At 47.0% G+C, this 18,826-nt stretch overlaps 3 protein-coding genes and 2 non-coding genes across 10 annotated transcripts; 4 read left to right on the top strand and 1 right to left on the bottom strand.

The window, feature by feature from the left end:
* The first annotated feature begins 49 nt into the window (after positions 1-49).
* ATP6V1G2 (ATPase H+ transporting V1 subunit G2) lies at positions 50-2,548 on the top strand. 3 transcript variants are annotated; one of them, XM_059399809.1, is made up of 3 exons: positions 50-135; positions 589-689; positions 1,198-2,548. In XM_059399809.1, exons 2-3 carry the CDS (start codon positions 630-632, stop codon positions 1,369-1,371), a joined length of 234 nt encoding a protein of 77 aa, XP_059255792.1. In that variant the 5' UTR covers positions 50-135; positions 589-629; the 3' UTR covers positions 1,372-2,548. The 3 variants fall into 3 exon arrangements, with proteins under 3 accessions (XP_059255792.1, XP_059255793.1, XP_059255791.1); XM_059399810.1 differs by having other exon boundaries at positions 50-144; XM_059399808.1 differs by lacking the exon at positions 50-135 and adding an exon at positions 153-312.
* Positions 2,549-4,312: 1,764 nt separating this feature from the next.
* On the top strand, positions 4,313-17,082 carry DDX39B (DExD-box helicase 39B). 4 transcript variants are annotated; one of them, XM_059399802.1, is made up of 11 exons: positions 4,313-4,464; positions 5,823-6,035; positions 6,824-6,951; positions 7,234-7,326; positions 11,196-11,379; positions 12,472-12,590; positions 14,859-14,990; positions 15,907-16,016; positions 16,115-16,259; positions 16,401-16,548; positions 16,863-17,082. In XM_059399802.1, exons 1-11 carry the CDS (start codon positions 4,446-4,448, stop codon positions 16,877-16,879), a joined length of 1,308 nt encoding a protein of 435 aa, XP_059255785.1. In that variant the 5' UTR covers positions 4,313-4,445; the 3' UTR covers positions 16,880-17,082. The 4 variants fall into 4 exon arrangements, with proteins under 4 accessions (XP_059255785.1, XP_059255784.1, XP_059255783.1 ...); XM_059399800.1 differs by having other exon boundaries at positions 4,374-4,464; positions 5,791-6,035; XM_059399799.1 differs by having other exon boundaries at positions 4,374-4,464; positions 5,690-6,035.
* Positions 5,203-5,280, top strand: LOC132018881 (small nucleolar RNA SNORD83). The gene has a single exon (XR_009404652.1). It is a non-coding gene; the product is annotated as a small nucleolar RNA SNORD83 (small nucleolar RNA).
* Positions 11,430-11,506, top strand: LOC132018883 (small nucleolar RNA SNORD83). Its single transcript, XR_009404653.1, has one exon. It is a non-coding gene; the product is annotated as a small nucleolar RNA SNORD83 (small nucleolar RNA).
* An 8-nt stretch (positions 17,083-17,090) lies between the features above and the next one.
* Positions 17,091-18,507, bottom strand: MCCD1 (mitochondrial coiled-coil domain 1). Its single transcript, XM_059399803.1, has 2 exons — positions 18,276-18,507; positions 17,091-17,555 (listed from the first exon to the last, which is right to left on the bottom strand). The coding sequence occupies exons 1-2, from the start codon at positions 18,423-18,425 to the stop codon at positions 17,370-17,372; spliced, it is 336 nt and encodes a 111-aa protein (XP_059255786.1). The 5' UTR covers positions 18,426-18,507; the 3' UTR covers positions 17,091-17,369.
* Positions 18,508-18,826: the final 319 nt, after the last annotated feature.

Raw genomic sequence — 18,826 nt, 5'->3', positions numbered from 1 at the left:
GACCGGGGAGAAGAGGCCAGCCATCGACGGAGGATCAGTTTGGGGGAGACACCGGTGCGGAAGGCTGAGCAGAAAAGGGGAGCACTAAGACCCAGGGGTAGTGGAGGACTGCAGCAAGGAGCCGGTGGAAGAGAAGTAGGCGGTGTATGTGTGTGTGTGTTGGGGGTGGGGTGGGGGAGCCATCTGGTACCTTAGTAGCATCCAAAACATCATCAGCCATAACGACAGAAATGGCCAGTCAGTCCCAGGGTATCCAGCAGCTCCTGCAAGCCGAGAAGCGGGCGGCTGAGAAGGTGGCAGATGCCAGAAAGAGTGAGTCTCCTCCACTCTCCCTTAGGAGTCTGGAAAGAAAATTGGGGCGGGGGAGGGGGGACAATAAACCTTCCAGTCCCTGGGAAAATCCAAGGTTGGTGGGGAGGAAGCTGGGGCTGGGATGGCTGATTAGGAGGAAAGAAATGGGTGGGTGTTAAAATCTAGCACCTAGTTGGCTCAGAGAAGGCAGAAAAACTTTCTGGAAAGGAATGACCACTACTATCTTGTTTTGTGAGGGGGTCTACCCCCACCCTCTGTACTTTCTTCTGCTTCCAGGGAAGGCCCGGCGTCTGAAGCAGGCAAAGGAGGAGGCACAGATGGAGGTGGAGCAGTACCGTAGAGAGCGGGAGCAGGAATTTCAGAGCAAGCAGCAGGCGGTGAGTTGTGGGACAGTTGAGAAGGGACTCCAGGGTGCAAGTTGGTGGGTGTATCTGATAAGGTGTGGACAGGGTGACTGTACAAGAAAATAAGGTGGTAAAGGGCTGAAGGGGACCATTAGCAGGGGCCATGTTATTGATAAAGAAGTGTGATAACGAAGAGAATCTGAGACATTTGTAAGACTTGTACAGCTTCTGGGGGGAATTGCCACCATCTGTGTGGAGTATAATGTCATTTGGGGTGGAAGGCAGAGTTTTATGGTCTCGTATAGTGAGGTGGTGGGGGTTTTACAGTCTGTTTTAGGATAAAGTTGCATGTCAAGTCTCAAAGGAAGGAGAATTGTATTGCTTTCTTTGGTGTCTGGCTATTTCCATGGGATGGGGGTGGTTTTGACAAGGCCTTTTCTTCCTGGCCTTGCTCCAGGATCTTCTCCACCTGCCTGGACCCTTCTTTCTCTGTTTCTGCTTTTGCCTTTTTCTCTTCTATCCCTTTCCCAACCCCCCCCAGGCCATGGGCTCCCAGGGGAACCTGTCGGCTGAGGTGGAACAGGCTACAAGACGCCAGGTGCAGGGCATGCAGAGCTCTCAGCAGAGAAACCGAGAACGCGTCCTGGCCCAACTTCTTGGCATGGTTTGCGACGTCAGGCCCCAGGTCCATCCCAACTACCGGATTGCTGTCTAGGATCCACTGTAGGGCATGACTGTTCCCTTCCATTTCCCTTTCTCAAAGAAATCCCCCAATCAAAATTACCTCCCACCATCTTCGCTGCTTATTTCCCACTTTCTCTCCATTCCCTGGAAATTCTAGGGGCAAGATCCAATAATTCTGTGACATTTAGAAGTTATCCTGTTCAGAGCTGAATCTCCTTATTGTTCTTTAACCTTCACTGGGACCTTGTAAACTCCCAAGTCACCCTCACCCAACTCCTCTTAAAATTTGTAGTGTGGAAAATTCAGGATGTGGAAAACACTTTGGTTTCAGAGCCTGGGACACTGAGGTCCCTTTCCCAACCCTGCCACTTGCTGGGACAGGACAAGCTACTTAACCTGTAGTCCAGTGTCCTCCTCTACAGGACTGAAATAATGATGATGACGATGACGGCAACGACGTTACCTACCTTATAGGGTTGCTGCAATGATTAGGGATCACTCTGTTAAAAGCCTCGCATGGTTTTTGGCATACAGTAGCTGTGATTCAATAAATGGCTGCTTTATGGCATTATTACTATTCCCTGCCCACCTGCCAAAACCTAAACCCAGCTGCTTCCTCTTATTTGTCCATGGCTTTCTTTCTTTTTTTTTTTTTTAAAGATTTTATTTACTTATTTGACAGAGAGAGATCAAGTAGGCAGAGAGGCAGGCAGAGAGAGAGGAGGAAGCAGGCTCCCTGCTTAGCGGAGAGCCCGATGCGGGACTCGATCCCAGGACCCTGAGATCATGACCTGAGCCGAAGGCAGCGGCTTAACCCACTGAGCCACCCAGGCGCCCTGTCCATGGCTTTCTAATTCTACTTATTCATTCTGTGAATCTAATAATTCTCTGAAGAATTAGTTCTTCCTGCTTCCTTCCCCCCAGAGCTTTATGATCCCTGAAAAGTAATGAAGACCTCACTTAGCCTCTCTACTGTGATTCCAGGAAGATGTTGAATTTCTTTGTCTTTTTGTCTCTAAGTTATGTTATGTCTTTATTGGATTTCCCCTTTTCCGATTTCCCCAAAGACCCATCAGATGCTCACTGCTTCCTGAGACCTAAAGTGTTGCTATGTTCCCTTGTATGCATGGCTTTCCTTTCTGCATTCTCAATATCCTTCCCTTTGTAACAATGAAAAAGTGTCAATAAAGGAACTATGGGCAAATCAACTGGTGTGTGGAAGCAGCCTCCTTTTGCTTCAGCATTTCTCATTTTTAGTCACTCTCTTGTTCCTTATTTACATATTCCCCAAATGCCCCAAAGGGCTGTTCTTTGAAACTTGTTGGAAAAACAAAAGGTACTAATGTGTTATTATTTCTCTAAAGTGAGGAACATACATGGTTACTTGTTGGGAACCTGAGAACTATAGATGGCAGGTATAGAGAAAAACTGGTGTAGGAACAAGCACTCTTTGTCCCTTATCTTGCTTTCTTTTTCTTTCTTTCCTTTTAAAAGGAAGATTATTTATTTATTTGAGAGAGAGCAGAGCGAGAGAGAACGTTCATGGCAGGCAGGGTCAGAGGGAGAGAGAGAAGCTTGAGCAGGGAGTCTGATGCAGGACTGGAGCCCAGAACCCTGGGATCATGAACCGAGCCAAAAGCAGATGCTTACCAGACTGCGCTACCTAGGTGCCCCCAAACTTGGAACACTTAGGGTCGGAAAAACTGCCCAGAAGGGCACCATCCTTGAATTACTGTTACTTCTCTTGGCTACAGAAAGCACTGCTTGCTTCACCAAAAAGATTTTTTTTTAGGATTTTATTTATTTGTCAGAGAGAGAGAGCGAGAGAGCGAGAGGGAGCACAGGCAGACAGGGTGGCAGGCAGTCAGAGGGAGAAGCAGGCTCCCTCCGGAGCAAGGAGCCTGATGTGGGACTGGATCCCAGGGCACTGGGATCATGACCTGAGCCAAAGGCAGCTGCTTAACCAACTGAGCCACCCAGGCGTCCCACCAAACGAAAGATTTGAACCAATGAGGTAATCCACAGTGTAATTATTAACCAGACTCAAGCAGGGAGGCAGGATACAATAGAAATAAAATGTATTTGTATCCTGGCTCTGTCACCTCACTAGCTTTGTTACTTTGGACATGTTGCTTTGTTTGCTTGTTATGAAATGGGAATAAGGATACCTATTCCTTAGTGTTAAACAATTAACTGTGATAACAGGTAAAGAGCCAAACGTTTGCTGTCATTTTTGACATCACATCTGACTTATGAGGCGTTATCAAAGACTGGTATATTAAAGGATTTATTCAGGAAAAAATTCAACCTGAACAATGGGGCTGCTGGAAGCGGGGCTAAGGACATTCTGGTCGAGTTAACAATACTTGTGGGGTGTTGTGTAACCCTCAAGCCCTGTCATTTATCTTTAACACTTGAGGCGGAAACTAGACCCCCCACCCCACCCCTTGCCCCACTCAGTGGTTTCTGGACACCTTCCTGCCTCGAATTTCCTGCCCATTGGCTTCAGGGTCCTTGGGGCATCAACTACGCGGACCAACATTATTTTGGGCAAATGCCGCTGTCTCCACCCCTGAGAAAAAAGGTAGGATGAGGATCCAAGAGCGCGCTTCACGTTCGTTCCTACCCCTCAGCTGGGGTCAGACTAGCTATAGCGCAGACGCACCCGGGTCACCTTGACTACCGGGCCAAGGACCCCGTGGGAACTCTCAGTCCGCGCCATCCTGTTCCACCGAGCGGGGCGCTCACGGAGAGGTGCCTAGAGAGAAGACCTGCCCGGCAAGAACCTAAGGGAAGAGGTGAGGGACGTGGAGTAGACGAGGATAAGAGAAAAAAGGTAACAGCGGGAGTTGCTAGTTTCCTTAATGTCTTTTGTTACTTGCAGTAGCGGAGGAATTAGAAGTGGCTTAAAAAAAGAAAAATCCATACAGGCAGTTTCTAAAGGCAACCCCACCGCACGCGGAACGATTGACTCTGGAAAGATCGTCTTCCGGTCCCTTGCGCCTGCGCGCTTGCAGGCGAGAAGGCGGGAGGCTCGGGGATGAGGGAAGCCGAGAACCGGAAGTGAAGGCTGATTCCCTCTTTCGTCGCTGTTGCCGCCGCCATATGCGCTCGCCTTGCTTAGGTAAGTTTTGGCCTTCAGTATCATCCGCCTCCATCTGAGTTTCTTTGCGGTCATCCTGTCCAATGGACTCCTGATACCCGTTCCACAGGCTATGGTCTGGTCCCTGGGGCCTAGCTGGGTCATTACTTCTATTGCTTGCATTCCTTTTCAGAGCTTTCAGTGTCGGGGGCGGGGGAGGAGGTAGGGATGCTAGGGGGCCCAATCCAAGATGGTGGCCCCAGCGCCATTGTGTTTCTTTTGCTCCCTGCTCCTTTGCTGCGCTCCTTGTGTATCGGAGCCCCTGGCGATGGTGAGAGGCGGCGCTAGGTGTTCTCTGGTCCCGGGCATTTGCGGAGGGCGGGGCTCTTTTCACCTTCTCTTCTCTCTGGGTCCACTTGATGGCCCAAGGTGGGAATAGGAGGAGAAGCCGGTTTCCGGGCCTAGTTGGACTTTTCTCATCTGGACTTAGAACTTTTGTTTGGAACATGTTCCGCATGTTTATGCACGGTTTCATTGTTTGATTTTCGGAAGGGAGTCCACGAGAGAAGTAACGCAAGGGTGATGTGAGACCCCTTGCTACGGTTTCTGTTAAAGCTGGAGCAAGCGTCTCTCTCAAATAGTTCTTCCTTCTCATGTATGGAGAAGAGATGAATACTTTTCTGGCTGAGCCATTTCTCTTACACCCCCCATCCCCGTCAATCACACAGGGATTTCTTATGCACTAGAAGGAGGTTACTGAGGAGTGGGAGGTAGATGGCAGCCACATGATGTTTTTATTTTGAGAAATGAGCGCTTTCTGCAATGATGACCTTAATCTATCACCCTTGACTGATGGCTGCTTTGTTAGGGAGATTATAGGGAAAGCACAGAATTTCTTTGAGGATCTTTAAGGACTTCTCGTTATCTTGTTCTCTCCATTCTCTATTCCCGTCTCATATTTTGCTTTTCATTTTCGGTTTTCTTCATTACTGTTACAGATCAGGAATTCATATGCTGGTTCTCGTCTTCCTACTTCCTGGTTTATGCTATTCTGATCCTTATTTTTGGGGGAATTTGTGTCTTAACTACATCACTTGGGGCCACTGTGTTATATTTGTTCTTGCTTTTATGTTTTGTGGTCCTTTTAGTTTTTTTTCCCAGGTAAAGGTGTCATAGTTTAGGGAAAGTGGGAAGAGTGTGGGGATGGGAAAGAGGTGGTGAAGTCTTTGTTTGTGACTAATAAGTCTTCCATCTGTTTTTTCCCTAGCTCTTCTATCATAAACTAGGTTTTTTTTTTTTTTTTAAACTGTTGCTCAAGCCCCCACTTTCCTTCCTTGTTTTCACTTAACTCTGCGTGAACCCATCCAGAGACCCCTCCCCTTCTCCCCCTGCCGGCCCAGTTATGGCAGAGAATGATGTGGACAATGAGCTCTTGGACTATGAAGAAGATGAGGTGGAGACAGCAGCTGGGGGAGATGGGGCTGAGGCCCCTGCCAAGAAGGATGTGAAGGGCTCCTATGTCTCCATCCACAGCTCTGGCTTTCGTGACTTCCTGCTGAAGCCAGAGTTGCTCCGGGCCATTGTCGACTGTGGCTTTGAGCATCCATCAGAAGGTAAATTTTTTTTCCAGTATAGAGTCATTCGTTAGGCTCCCAAAGGATACAAGAAACAGGTGTGTTAAACAGTCCCTCAGGTGATACACACTTTAGGCTAGATCAGGAAATAAAGGGTAAACAATTATTTTAGCAGTAGCAAAGATTTGTATAGATTGTCTTTCCATATATGATACTTGAAAAGCAACTTAAGGGGTCTGCCATTTCTTCTTGTGACTGGTTTATTATTCTTGTTTACTTGTTTTTTTAAAAATTTTGTCATTTAGGTTTCTAATTTTGAAAGTCTAGAGAGGAGCTGGTTGGACCTTTAGTCCCTCTCTGTTGGGCCAGGCCAGCTCTGGTCTCTAGAAACCTTGATTGCTGATCTAAAGCGTGTGGCTTCTGGGTCAGCTACCAAGCCCTTCAGAGTTGCTGGGTTATGTGGCCGAAGGCGTGGCAAGCTGAGTAGGAGAAATAGCCTGGGGCAGGCACTCATGTCCTAGATTTTTACAGGTTAAGGATAGGGACAGAGTCAGGAGCACTAAAAGTGAGCTGTTGGTTGGTGCAAGACGGTTTTTAGCAGGATGGAGGAGGGGGCACTGGAGTTGGAGGCTAAAGCAAGAATGAACTAGGAAGGCCTGCTTTTTGGGATGAATTTGAGGGAGAAGAGAGGTAGAAAGAGTCTGGAAATTGATAACCATTTTAAGAAATTGAATGGTGAAAAATAGGGTTGGCGTGGTGAAAAAAAAGTGGTGGAGTTATCTGGAGACCGAAGTCTAATTTATTTATTTTTTCTCCCCTACTTGTAGTCCAGCATGAGTGCATCCCTCAGGCCATTCTGGGAATGGATGTCCTGTGCCAGGCCAAGTCAGGCATGGGGAAGACAGCGGTGTTTGTGCTGGCCACACTGCAGCAGCTGGAGCCAGTTACTGGACAGGTATACTTGGGGAGAGTGCTGTGGAGGACATTTTGGTTAGAAATATTTGAGAGGGGTGTTTTGTCTTAGCCCTGTGATGCATTCAGAATTTGTTGCTAAGATGATTTCTGTCACCTTTGATGTCCATAGGGGATATTACATGGTAATGATGGGGTTAGTAGTTTAGATCTCAGAACTGAAGTCATTTATGATCTGTCAGATGTGCTTTTGTGGTGGTTTGCTTCCCCAGAGGGCATAGTAAAGGGCTATATTGTTTGTCTACATCTACTCACCCGGCCCCAGGTGTCTGTGCTCGTGATGTGTCACACTCGGGAGTTGGCTTTTCAGATCAGCAAGGAATATGAGCGCTTCTCTAAATACATGCCCAATGTCAAGGTAAGCCAGGGTAAAGAGACCTGGGAGGGTGAGGTGTGGGGCTTTGAAGGCATTGAAGACTTGTAGACTAGCAGTCTTCATGTCCACAGTTTGTTAAATTACTTTTATGTGAAAGTCATGTATAGGTAATAATAGTTGGTGGTTTTCTGCAGACTTTGGTGTGCAAGAGATTTACGTTATAGGGTTCACTTTTGAATACGCATTGTAATTTTAAGATGTTTGCTATGTTCTAATCTCGGAGAAGTTAGTTTGCTTTAGTTTTTAGCAAGAGAAGGCTGGAAGCGCCAAAATATCTCTAGTGTCGTGTGTGAATTTTGAGGATTCTTTAAAATGGCAGAAAATTGAAAGATGTTTGGGGGCCACAACAGAATAGAGTTGGGTTTTCCATATATAATCTGTTTTTTTTTTTAAAGATTTTATTTATTTATTTGACAGACAAGTAGGCAGGTAGGCAGAGAGAGGAGGAAGCAGGCTCCCCGCTGAGCAGAGAGCCCAATTCGGGGCTTGATCCCAGGACCCTGGGATCATGACCTGAGCCAAAGACCGAGGCTTTAACCCACTGAGCCACCTAGGCACCCCTTCCATATATAATCTTGGTTTTCATAGTGTGGTTCCCAAGCCCCATAGTTTGGATGAAAATGCAGATTATGTGGGTACCACCCCAGACCTACTGGGTATGAATATGCATTCTAACAAGATCTCCGAGTAATTGGAGTTTGAGAAGCACTGATGTGTATAACTTCCTACTGTCCACTAGGATGTGGTGAACAATGATTTTGTTGGGATTATTGGTATTTTCTCCTGTTAATCATTACTTCATGTGTTGAGTTCCTAGCCCTAACTTAAAAATAGTCCTTTTTTTTTTTTTTTTAAGAGATTTAGTTTATTTATTTGAGAGAGCGAGCATGCAGGAGCCAGTGGTGGGCTGAGGGAGAGGCAGACTCCCCTCTGAGGAGGGAGCCCCACATAGGGCTCAATCCCAGGACCCCAGGATCATGACCTGAGTGGAGGTCAGATGCATAACTGATGGAGCTAAACTAGTCTTAAATAAAAAGTAGTAGTAAAAGCCAAAGTAGCAATAATATCTGTGTGGGCTAAACATGCTGGAGTAATGTAGAAGGCCTCGTAATAGAAGACTTGTGTTCTCCTATCTCTAATCTCACTTCACAGAAGGTAATTGTTAACGTTTTTTTTCCTTTTTCCCTAATGTTTCTGTGACACCAAGTATTAGTTGCTCTTCTCTCATTTTATCAAATTCCAGATGTTTTTGATTTTTTTCATGAAAGAGTAGTTGGTTTACGTTATTCTTTTGTTACACGAAAATTAATTTTAATTCCTTAAAGATAATTTAAATGCTGTATGTGTGTGTTATGCTTATTTCAGTTTTTACATTGTCTGATTGTTCTTCCACCAGGTGGTCTTGTTACTGGTTGATTCTAAAAAGTTGAAAACCAGAGAAGTTTCTATTGTTATTATTGTTTAAACATTTATTGTTGGGCTCATTAGTGAGCAAGGATTGCACTTCCTCCTCTATAGGTCTAGCTTACTAGCTTATGTGGCTTAAAAGAAATTTTTTTCTTTTTTAAAGATTTTACTTACTTATTTGATAGGCAGATCACAAGTAGGCAGAGAGGCAGGCAGAGAGAGAGGGGAGGAAGCAGGCTCCCTGCTGAGCAGAGCGCCTGATTCGGGACTTGATCCCAGGTGCCCTTAAAAGAATTTTTTAAAGTTTATCATTATTATTTTTTTTAGTAATCTGTACACCCAGGGTGGGGCTCAAACTCAAAACCCAGAGATCAAGAATTGGATGCTCTTCAACTTAGCCACCCGTGTGCCCCAAAAGAGAATATTGTTTGTGTTAAGACTGAATACAGGGGTGCCTGGGTGGCTCAGTGGGTTAAAGCCTCTGCCTTTGGCTCAGGTCATGATCCCAGGGGAGCCCCACATCGGGCTCTGTGCTCAGCAGGGAGCCTGCTTCCCTCTCTCTCTCTGCCTGCCTCTCTGCCTACCTGTGATCTCTGTCTGTCAGATAAATTAAAAAAAAAAAAAAGACTGAATACAAATTGTCATGACGTTTTCTTACTTTGTTTAAAATTGTGCTAAAGTGGGCGCCTGGGTGGATCAGTGGGTTTAAGCCTCTGCCTTTGGCTCAGGTCATGATCCCAGGGTACTGGGATCAAGCCCAGCATCAGGTGCTCTGCTCAGCAGGGAGCCTGCTTCCCCGCCCCCTCTCTCTGCCTGCCCCTCTGCCTACTTGTGATCTCTGCCTGTCTAATAAATAAATAAAATCTTTAAAAAATAAATTAAAAAATTGTGCTAAAGTGACTTGTTTGAGGTTGGGCTAGTTCTACAGAATAGGCTATGTGGGGTTTGTCTGGTACTCCCTTAATGGTGTTGTTTAAGTTCTTTTCTTTCTAATTTCCTTTAACTGAAACACATATTTGAAAGCTTAATTAATTGAAGTTAAACGTTTTTGGCAAGTTGTTTTGAGTTGATATGCTTTGTATATCCTGTTGCAAACTTGGTTGTCCTATAATAAGTGATTTTATTTTTTTTTTGTGACAGTCTCATCTTGTGATCAGTTTTTCTTTGAAACTAGAAAGCAGTTTCTGGTGTCATTTGATAGTGTACTAAGGCTCAGATCCACAATGTGGGGCTTGATCCCAGGACCCCAGAATCATGACCTGAGCCCAAGGCTTTAACCCACTGAGCCACCCAGGCACCCTCCCCTTATGTTTTTAATGTGGAATAATATGTTCATGTTGAATCAGTAATTTCATAAGGTTTATGCAAAATGGCATTTAAAAATCTGAGTTCAGGGGCGCCTGGGTGGCTCAGTGGGTTGGGCCGCTGCCTTCGGCTCAAGTCATGATCCCGGGGTCCTGGGATCGAGCCCCGCATCGGGCTCTCTGCTCAGCAGGGAGCCTGCTTCCTCCTCTCTCTCTGCCTGCCTCTCTGCCTGCTTGTCATCTCTCTGTCAAATAAATAAATAAAATCTTAAAAAAAAAAAAAATCTGAGTTCAGAGGCTCCGGGGGTGTTCGGCCAGTTGAGTATCAGACTCTTGATCCTGGGTTGTGAGTTCACACCCTACATTGGGCTGTACACTGGGTATGGAGTCTACTTTAAATAGAAAGAAAAATATCTGAGTTTAGTTAGGAAAAAACTGGATATTCCATCATGGGTGTTTTGTGATACCTTGCTCTGGTGATTTCTTGTTACCCCCCCCCCTTTTTTAATTTGTTTATAATTTACACCCAGTGTGGGGCTCAAACTCAACCCTGAGATCAAGAGTCAACATGCTTGGGGCGCCTGGGTGGCTCAGCGGGTTAAAGCCTCTGCCTTTGGCTCCGGTCATGATCCCAGGGTTCTGGGATCGAGCCCTGCATCGGGCTCTCTGCTCAGCGGTCAGCGGGAGCCTGCTTCCTCCTCTCTCTCTCTCTCTCTCTCTCTCTCTCTGTCTACTTGTGATCTCTGTCAAATAAATATATAAAACCTTTAAAAAAAAAAAAAGTCAACATTCTTTACCAGCCAGATGCCCTTGCTGTCCTCGTTCTTAGAATGAAGTCTGGCCACAGAATCAGGGGAAGGAAGATTATTAGATTAAGTCAGAAGAAAATGCTAGTCCTGACTGCTCTGATTAGCCACATAACTTTGGGCAAGTCACTTTTGTTTCTTAGCTTCAGTGTTTGGGCATCAAAATAAAATTTAAAATAAAATCTAAATAAAAATTTTAGATTGGGTGATGTTTAATATTCCTTGTTGCTTTGAAATGTTCTAAGAATTCATTTAGATTAAAAGGATGGGAACTGTGGGGAGATTGGACTCTTTCCTTGCTTGTGAGACACTGTTTTCTCCTGGGTTAACATAGGTCGCGGTGTTTTTTGGTGGTCTGTCTATCAAGAAGGATGAAGAGGTGCTGAAGAAGAACTGCCCGCATATTGTTGTGGGGACCCCTGGCCGCATCCTCGCCCTGGCTCGAAATAAGAGCCTCAATCTCAAACACATTAAACACTTTATCTTGGATGAATGTGATAAGATGCTTGAACAGCTCGGTGAGTGGCAACGGTGGGTGGGGCTAGTGATCTGGGAGTTGCCCTTCAGAGCCAGATGATGTTTATTTGCTACAGGAGCACTTCAGTGCCAGGACGACTCTTAATCTATCACCCATGACTGATGGCTCTGGTTCCCCTCTTGGTTTTTTTTAGGCTTTTTAAGCAGCCTTGGTGGTCAAGGGGAAGTGTATTTTGTCCTTCCCTTCTGTGATGGAGGTTTCTTTTTCTTTGAGAGGAGTGACTGTTGATCTTAGACATTAGTCACACCACTGTTCTTTCCTTTTTAGCTTCTCATTGGGGATGTTTGGGGAGATAATAAACTGAAAGAGGAAAACTGTATACTTTCTCGCATCCCCTGCACAGCATATATCAGAATTTATAGCTGAATAGATCTTTAGACCCAAGATTAATGTGGAGAGTTTATGGGATTTTCTGTAATACAGTATGTCACAAGAAAGGCAAATCACCTGTAAGAACCCACATTTAATACACGAGACAGTGGGGATGGACATAGCCCCAGGGATAAGTCATTCCAGATATCTTTGGCTGTTACAGATGGTGACCCATAAAGTGGGCTTCAGATAGAGGGATCTCACTTGCCTGGCTGGATAGAAAGTACGATCCAGAGGAAACATGGAATGGACTCTGACAGCTAGAATGTAATTAGGTGTGCAGTATTTGTGAAAAGTTGGGCAAGGGGAGAAAGGGAGAAGGGCTTTGTAAAGCATTATTCAAGGGTTTTAGGCCTGTGAGCCTCTGCCGTGGGCTTCATCTCCATATCATAATTGTGAGATTCAGGGTTTCATTATCTTTTTGACTGGTTAAAACAACCATTAAAAAAAAAAACATTGCCTGGTTAAAACAAAGCTGGAATCTGGTCCCTAAGTCTTTATTTCAGATTCCACTGGGATATTGCAGTGGATGTGATTTTATGTGAATAGAGTGAATAGAGTACCTGAGACCAGTCTTTCTGTGAAATGAATCTTGCTTACCCTATTCCAGCAGTCTTCACCTCACTGGGGAGGCGGTCTCTGGTCTTTGTCTCTGACATAATGCTTTTTTCTCCTATGATTTTTTTCCTTTCTCTTGTAGACATGCGTCGGGATGTCCAGGAAATTTTTCGCATGACCCCCCATGAGAAGCAGGTCATGATGTTCAGTGCTACCTTGAGCAAAGAGATCCGTCCCGTCTGCCGCAAGTTCATGCAAGACGTAAATACCCTTCTACCTTCTCTCCCTCCACTCCCTGCCCACTGCCTCCTCCCCTTCCGCGCCCTCTTCCTCCAGACTCCCTTGTCCTTCAAGTGCCAAGAAGGGGGCACGTGCCCATCGGGGAGTGATGACTCCTTGAAGAGACACACAGAGGCAGAGACAGCTAGTGTTAGGGTCTGCGCGGGCGCCAGGGAAACTCCGGAAGACTTGGTCGGGTTAACTTGAGAGCGGGTAGTGTTCGACCTTTTTTTTTTTTTTCCATCACAGCATTTTTGAACCTCTTTCTTTTTGGGGGAGGGCAGAATTTTTTGCCCTACCACCCACCCATCGTCTCCTACATAGTCCTTTACAGCCACGCACCCTCAAAGTGGCATCGAGCCGACAGTTGGAGCCTTCTGCTTCCCAAAACTCATAACCTCCCGGTGGCAGGAGAGCAAGAGAGGGACAGACAGATTGCAGGGCATGTACAGAAGAAGAGCAAACAACACCAATGAATCCGCTCCCTCCCCACCTCCAGGGGTGGGGGCCTTTGGCACCTCAGTCCCCGATCCCTTACTCCTTCCCGTCCACACCTCCTCGCACCCATCCGGAGTCTCGGTTGATGTGAGCCAGCAGCAGAGAAGCACCGTGGAGCGGCGGGGGAAATGCAGACGGCACCCAGCGGTGGATGGCGGCAGCGGAGGCCGCGGGGAAAGCTGACCAGGAAGCTGAGGACCAAACCAGCCTCTTTTTCCGTTCCCGGTTTTTTTCCTGAATCCAAGGCGTGCCGTGCTCCCTGTTTCCCCCCATATGTGTTGCGGGGAGGGGTGTCCTGAAAGGGGGGGTAGATTTTTTTTTTCTTTTTTAAAACAATTTTTTAATGCTCAGAGGAGAGGGATATGGGAAAGGTAAAGTGAGGAGCTCCACTTGGATGTGACCCAGGTGGGTGTCAGGGTTTGGGGCTAGATGGGGCCTGTTGTATACACAGTGCAGTGTATTCTTTCCCTATCCCGTACTGCTCCTTCCCATGGGGTGTTAACTGTCTTTAGCTATACTTGGGGCTAGGATTAGATTTGAAGGAGGCCATGGAACTCTTTGAAAAGCCTGCCTGTACTAGCCTGCTTTCTGGGATTGGGCTTCTGGTTTTCTCCTGTGCCACACTTCCTTTCCTGAAATCTTGGACCCTGGGTGTTCATGTTAATTATGTCCCCAGGTTAGTGAAGAGTGCTAGGAAGCTTGGACTCAGGAGTTGAGTCTTGTGTCAATTTATATTTTTTTTATGTTGCCTTCCTCCCCTTCAAGGGTTTTGTGTGTGTGCGTGTGTGCGTGTGTGTGCGTGCGTGTATGCGCGCAGATGAGTATGTGTCTGCTGCTCTGAATTTGTTTCTTAACACCATTTAATGGTACCATCCCTGTAATACTCTAGTTGGTTTGACTCTTAGTTCAGAGACCAGTGCCATCTAAATTATTCCCTTGTAGTCTGAGGGCAAGTTGTTACTCAACTTGAGTAACCTTTGCTTTTCTTTCATGGCATTTTTGAGACCGTCCATTGTAGCATTCTGATCTGAAGATACCCATCCTCCTGATGTGGATCTGATTTTCTTAGTTTTGTTTTTTTAAAGATTTATTTGAGAGAAAGCACAGGCAGGTGGGAGGGGCAGAGGGGGAGGGAGAAACAGACTCCCCATTGAGGAGGGAGCGTAATGAGGGGCTTGATCCAAGGACTCTCAGCTCATGACCTGAGTTGAAGGTAGATGCTTAATCCACTGAGCCACGCAGGCGCCTCCTCATTCTCTTAGTTAAGAGAATGCTCTAATGAAGCAATCCTTGTCTTCCCCTGTATTTTTACAACCATCTCTGAGTTAACTCTGACCCACCAGTACCCAGGCGTTTAGACCACATTCTCCCTTTGGGGATCATCTCCCATTTTCTTTACTCTGGCACCTCCCTTTGAGGTAATGGCATCTTGCCAGTGGGTGGTCCCACTGCTCCTTTTCCTTTCTGGAAAGTTCCCTTCCCATGCCTGGTTGAGGTTGGGCAGTCTTAAAACTCATGTCTGATAGGAAGGAAATTAGAGCTAATGTGGAAGAGACCACATTAAAAGGGGTATTTTGGGGGGTATGGTGGGATTTTCAGTTTTCTCTTCTCCCCATCCCCCCATGGGGTGTATTGGAGATCAAGTTCCTCCACCCCCCCAGGTTTAACCCCCCCACTCTGCCCTCCTCCCGTTCCCCACCCCTACTCCCCCCTCCCCCCCATCCCCCCCCCCTCCCCCCCCCCCCCCCCCAGCCAATGGAGATCTTCGTGGATGATGAGACGAAGCTGACGCTGCATGGGTTGCAGCAGTACTACGTGAAACTGAAGGACAACGAGAAGAACCGGAAGCTCTTTGACCTTCTCGATGTCCTTGAGTTCAATCAGGTCAGTTGTTCAAGGTCCAGTAGGAGGATGAGCATGTCTCCAACTGTAGCAGAAACCTGGTTAAGTATCCATTTATTGAAGATGTGCCGTAATGTGAGCGAGAAATTGGCTTTAAATGCAATTCTTCTAAGAGAGAATTTTTTTTTTAAAGATTTTACTTACTCATTTGACAGAGATCACAAGTAGGCAGAGAGGCAGGAGGGGAGGGTGGAGCAGGCTCTCTGCTGAGCAGAGAACCCGATGTGGGGCTTGATCCCAGGACCCTGAGATCATCACCTGAGCCCAAGGCAGAGGCTAACCCACTGAGCCACCCAGGTGCCCCTTAAATGAGAATTTAAACAAGGTGAGAGCTGCTTTTCTGTTACATCGCTGTCACAGCCAGGTGTTTTGTAACGAAAAAGCTCAATAAAGAAAGTTCCTAGAAAATTCTTGAGGGGATTTCATAAGCTTGTAAAAATTCCAAAACATTTTGGGTTTGTTAGGTTTTTAAATTTGTTTCTTCTCATGCTATTTACTGAGAAGAAAGGCCCCACTTAACCTGTTTTGTGGATTTATTAGCACCAAAAACTTACTGAAATTAAGTAGATTGCTTAGATTTGTTTCTAATGAGTAGGAAATACTGGTCATGATCTTTCCAGACTTCAGTTTTATTTTTTATCACTTTCTCATTTTTACCATTAGCTACATTCTACCTGGTGGTTTTGGTTACTACTCTCTGTACCTTGTCTGCAGCATGTCTGCTCAGGAAAAATCAGAGCTGAGTAAGAAAGGCTTAAGTTAACATTTAGAACAGAGGAGGAATATGTGATGGGGATTAGGAGGAATTTCTTTAGAAGAGTGGAGTTACTGAAAACTCTTCTTGTACATAATCTCTCACGAATCCCACATGGACACACATCCCCTGTCACACACCCAGGTGGTGATCTTTGTGAAGTCTGTGCAGCGTTGCATTGCCCTGGCCCAGCTCCTAGTGGAGCAGAACTTCCCAGCCATTGCCATCCACCGAGGGATGCCCCAGGAGGAGAGGTGAGTCAGAGATGGAAAGATGTTTTGTGTCCTTGGGAAGGAAAAGAGACCATTGAGAGAAGGGACTCAACATTTTTCTAATTTCCTTTCTCACAAAGGCTTTCTCGGTATCAGCAGTTTAAAGATTTTCAACGACGAATTCTTGTGGCTACCAACCTATTTGGCCGAGGCATGGATATTGAGCGGGTGAACATTGCCTTCAATTATGACATGCCTGAGGATTCTGACACCTACCTGCATAGGGTAAGCTCCACTCCCATGTGGGCATCCCAGTGTCCCATCTTGCTCCCTGAATTTTTTCTTCATACCTAATTGTCTCACCCCTCCTTTTGCAAATCTTCCTACTTGGGAGTCGTCCCAGTGCTACCCTCTGTCTCCTTCCAGGTGGCCCGAGCAGGTCGGTTTGGCACTAAGGGCTTGGCCATCACGTTTGTGTCAGATGAAAATGATGCCAAGATCCTCAATGATGTGCAGGATCGATTTGAAGTCAATATTAGTGAGCTGCCCGATGAGATAGACATTTCCTCTTACAGTGAGTATGGGTCTCATGGAACTGGCTCCTTAACTCTTGAGAGTCTCCTTTTTCCCTGGTGTGTCTGAAATCTCATTAGGTACCTAAAGTCTCTGGTGTATAATGGGCACTTGGCAAGTTCATGTCCCCCTGATCTTGATGCCCCTGTTGGGATGTTTAGTTGACCTGTAGGTCTCTTTCTCTTGACAGACTATGTATCTTTCCTCACTCCCATCCTATCCTCTGCACCCACAAACTATAGACCTCTGCATGCATGGGGGCGGGTCACTGTCTTTTCCATGTCTTGTTCTAATAGTGCCATGTTTTCTCTGCAGTTGAACAGACGCGGTAGAGGACTCACCCACCTGTTTGGAATGTGACAGACTGTCCCTGTTTAGGAGATGACAGCGGGCATGGGGTGAAGGAGACACTACTGCCACCTACCCCTGATAACCCCCACCCCCACCCCATGGCTTCCCCCTTTTGCATCACCACCACTCCTAAACCCCTATTTCCTGAATTGTCTGAACTTTTTTTTAACAAAACTAAAAAACACATGCGTCTGTGGTGTCTGTAAGTGTTCCATCCCTTTATTGGATTTGGGGTGAGGTTGGACCATGGTTCAGTGTATATTCCTATAAGGACTGTGTGCCCTGCTGTGGGGCCCAGGTCAGATGACAAGGGGTCAGAGGGGAGGGTGATGTGACTAAGAATGCAGAGGCCATGGCTCCTTGCTACTTCCCAATTGTTCCCCTTTGTGGAGGTGTCTTCCATTTTTCTTAGTGGCTTGGGAGGGGCTGGGATGTTTCTGACCCAAGGTAAAGTGGGAACTGGTGGGAAGCTTAGGCATCTCCTAGGCTCTCTCGGTGTCTCCTCATCTGTTCCTTCAGCTTCTGGATCTTGAGCACCAGGGCCTGAGCTTCCCAGGCCCCTTCTTGCCCGTCCAGTAGGGCCTGGTACAGCTCCAGCTGCTGCTCCAGCAATTCCTCCGCTTGAGCCAGCTCAGCCGTGGGGCGGGGTCGGGGACCCTGAGTTGGCGGGGCAGAGGGGAGGAAGCATCAGCCAGGGCACAGGGCTGAGGTTTGGGGTGGTCTGCCTCACCTTTGAGCCCTATTAGATTTTTTTAAAAAGATTATTTATTTATTTATGTATTTATATATTTATTTAACAGAGATCACAAGTAGGCAGAGAGACAGGGGAGGGGAAGCAGAGAGCCCTGCTGAGCAGAGAGCCCGATACGGGACTCGATCCCAGGACTCTGGGTTCATGACCTGAGCTGAAGGCAGAGGCTTAACCTGATGAGCCACCCAGGTGCCCTGAACCCTATTAGATTAACATGGTCATCAGTGAAGCCAAGGAAGCTTCTGTTTTAGGCATAAGCCTGGGGGTGGGGGCAGTTTGCTGCTCAGGGGTCATAAATGGGTTCCGTGTACAAGGAAGGATACAGAGGAGAGGACTGGCTGTCCCTACCCCCAACTAAGAAATAATTAACTGTTAGGGGAAATTCCTCTTCAAGGACTTCATGGACTCTACAAGAAGGGAGGGCTATGGCAAAGGGAACCCTGAGGTCTAGAGGGGTTGGGGGTGGGGAGGGTGCTGGGGATCTGGAAGTTGGAACTAGGCCAAGAGCACTGGGGGTGGGGGTGGTATCTACTTGGAGCAGGCCCCTGACACAAGATGAAAGGGAATCCTCCCCCCTACCATCTGCCCCCACACCTGCTGCCGCATACCCTTGGGGATGACCTTACCTTCCCACTGCATGTGGAGCTGGTTTGCTCTTCTGTGCTTGCCTTGGGGTTCTGGGAGCAGTACCTCCAGGAGCCCTGGGGGGCCAGGGGCCAGGAAGGCAGGAGGAGGCGACGGCAGCAACATGAGAGCCAGGGCAGAGGGAGTACCATGGCCGGTGTAGCAGGGAGCTGTCTGAACTGCTTGCCACCAGGAACTGGCTCCTTCCCTCTAGGCCTTGGCCTCGCTTCAGTGACTGGCCCTGCCCAGTGCCCTGCCCCTATCTTTACCTCCCTCCCAACCTGGCCCCAGACAGTCTTCCTGATGTGAAAAATGTCCTGCTTGTTGAGGCAGAACTTGGCTTTATTTATTTATTTTTAAAATGTTATTTATTGGGGGGAGAGCACAAGCAGTGGGGAGAGGGATTCTCTCCACTGAGCAGGAAGCAGGGCATGGAGCTCCTTCCCAGGATCCTGGAATCAAATCATGACCTGAGCTGAAGGCCAATGCTTAACCAACAGAGGCACCCAGGTGCCCAAGGCAGAACTTGGCTTTAGAACACTGGTGCCCTTAC

This window comes from Mustela nigripes, chromosome 5 (assembly GCF_022355385.1).
Source record: "Mustela nigripes isolate SB6536 chromosome 5, MUSNIG.SB6536, whole genome shotgun sequence".
Lineage (NCBI taxonomy): Eukaryota > Metazoa > Chordata > Mammalia > Carnivora > Mustelidae > Mustela > Mustela nigripes.
This window is presented reverse-complemented; position numbering and strand designations above follow the sequence as displayed.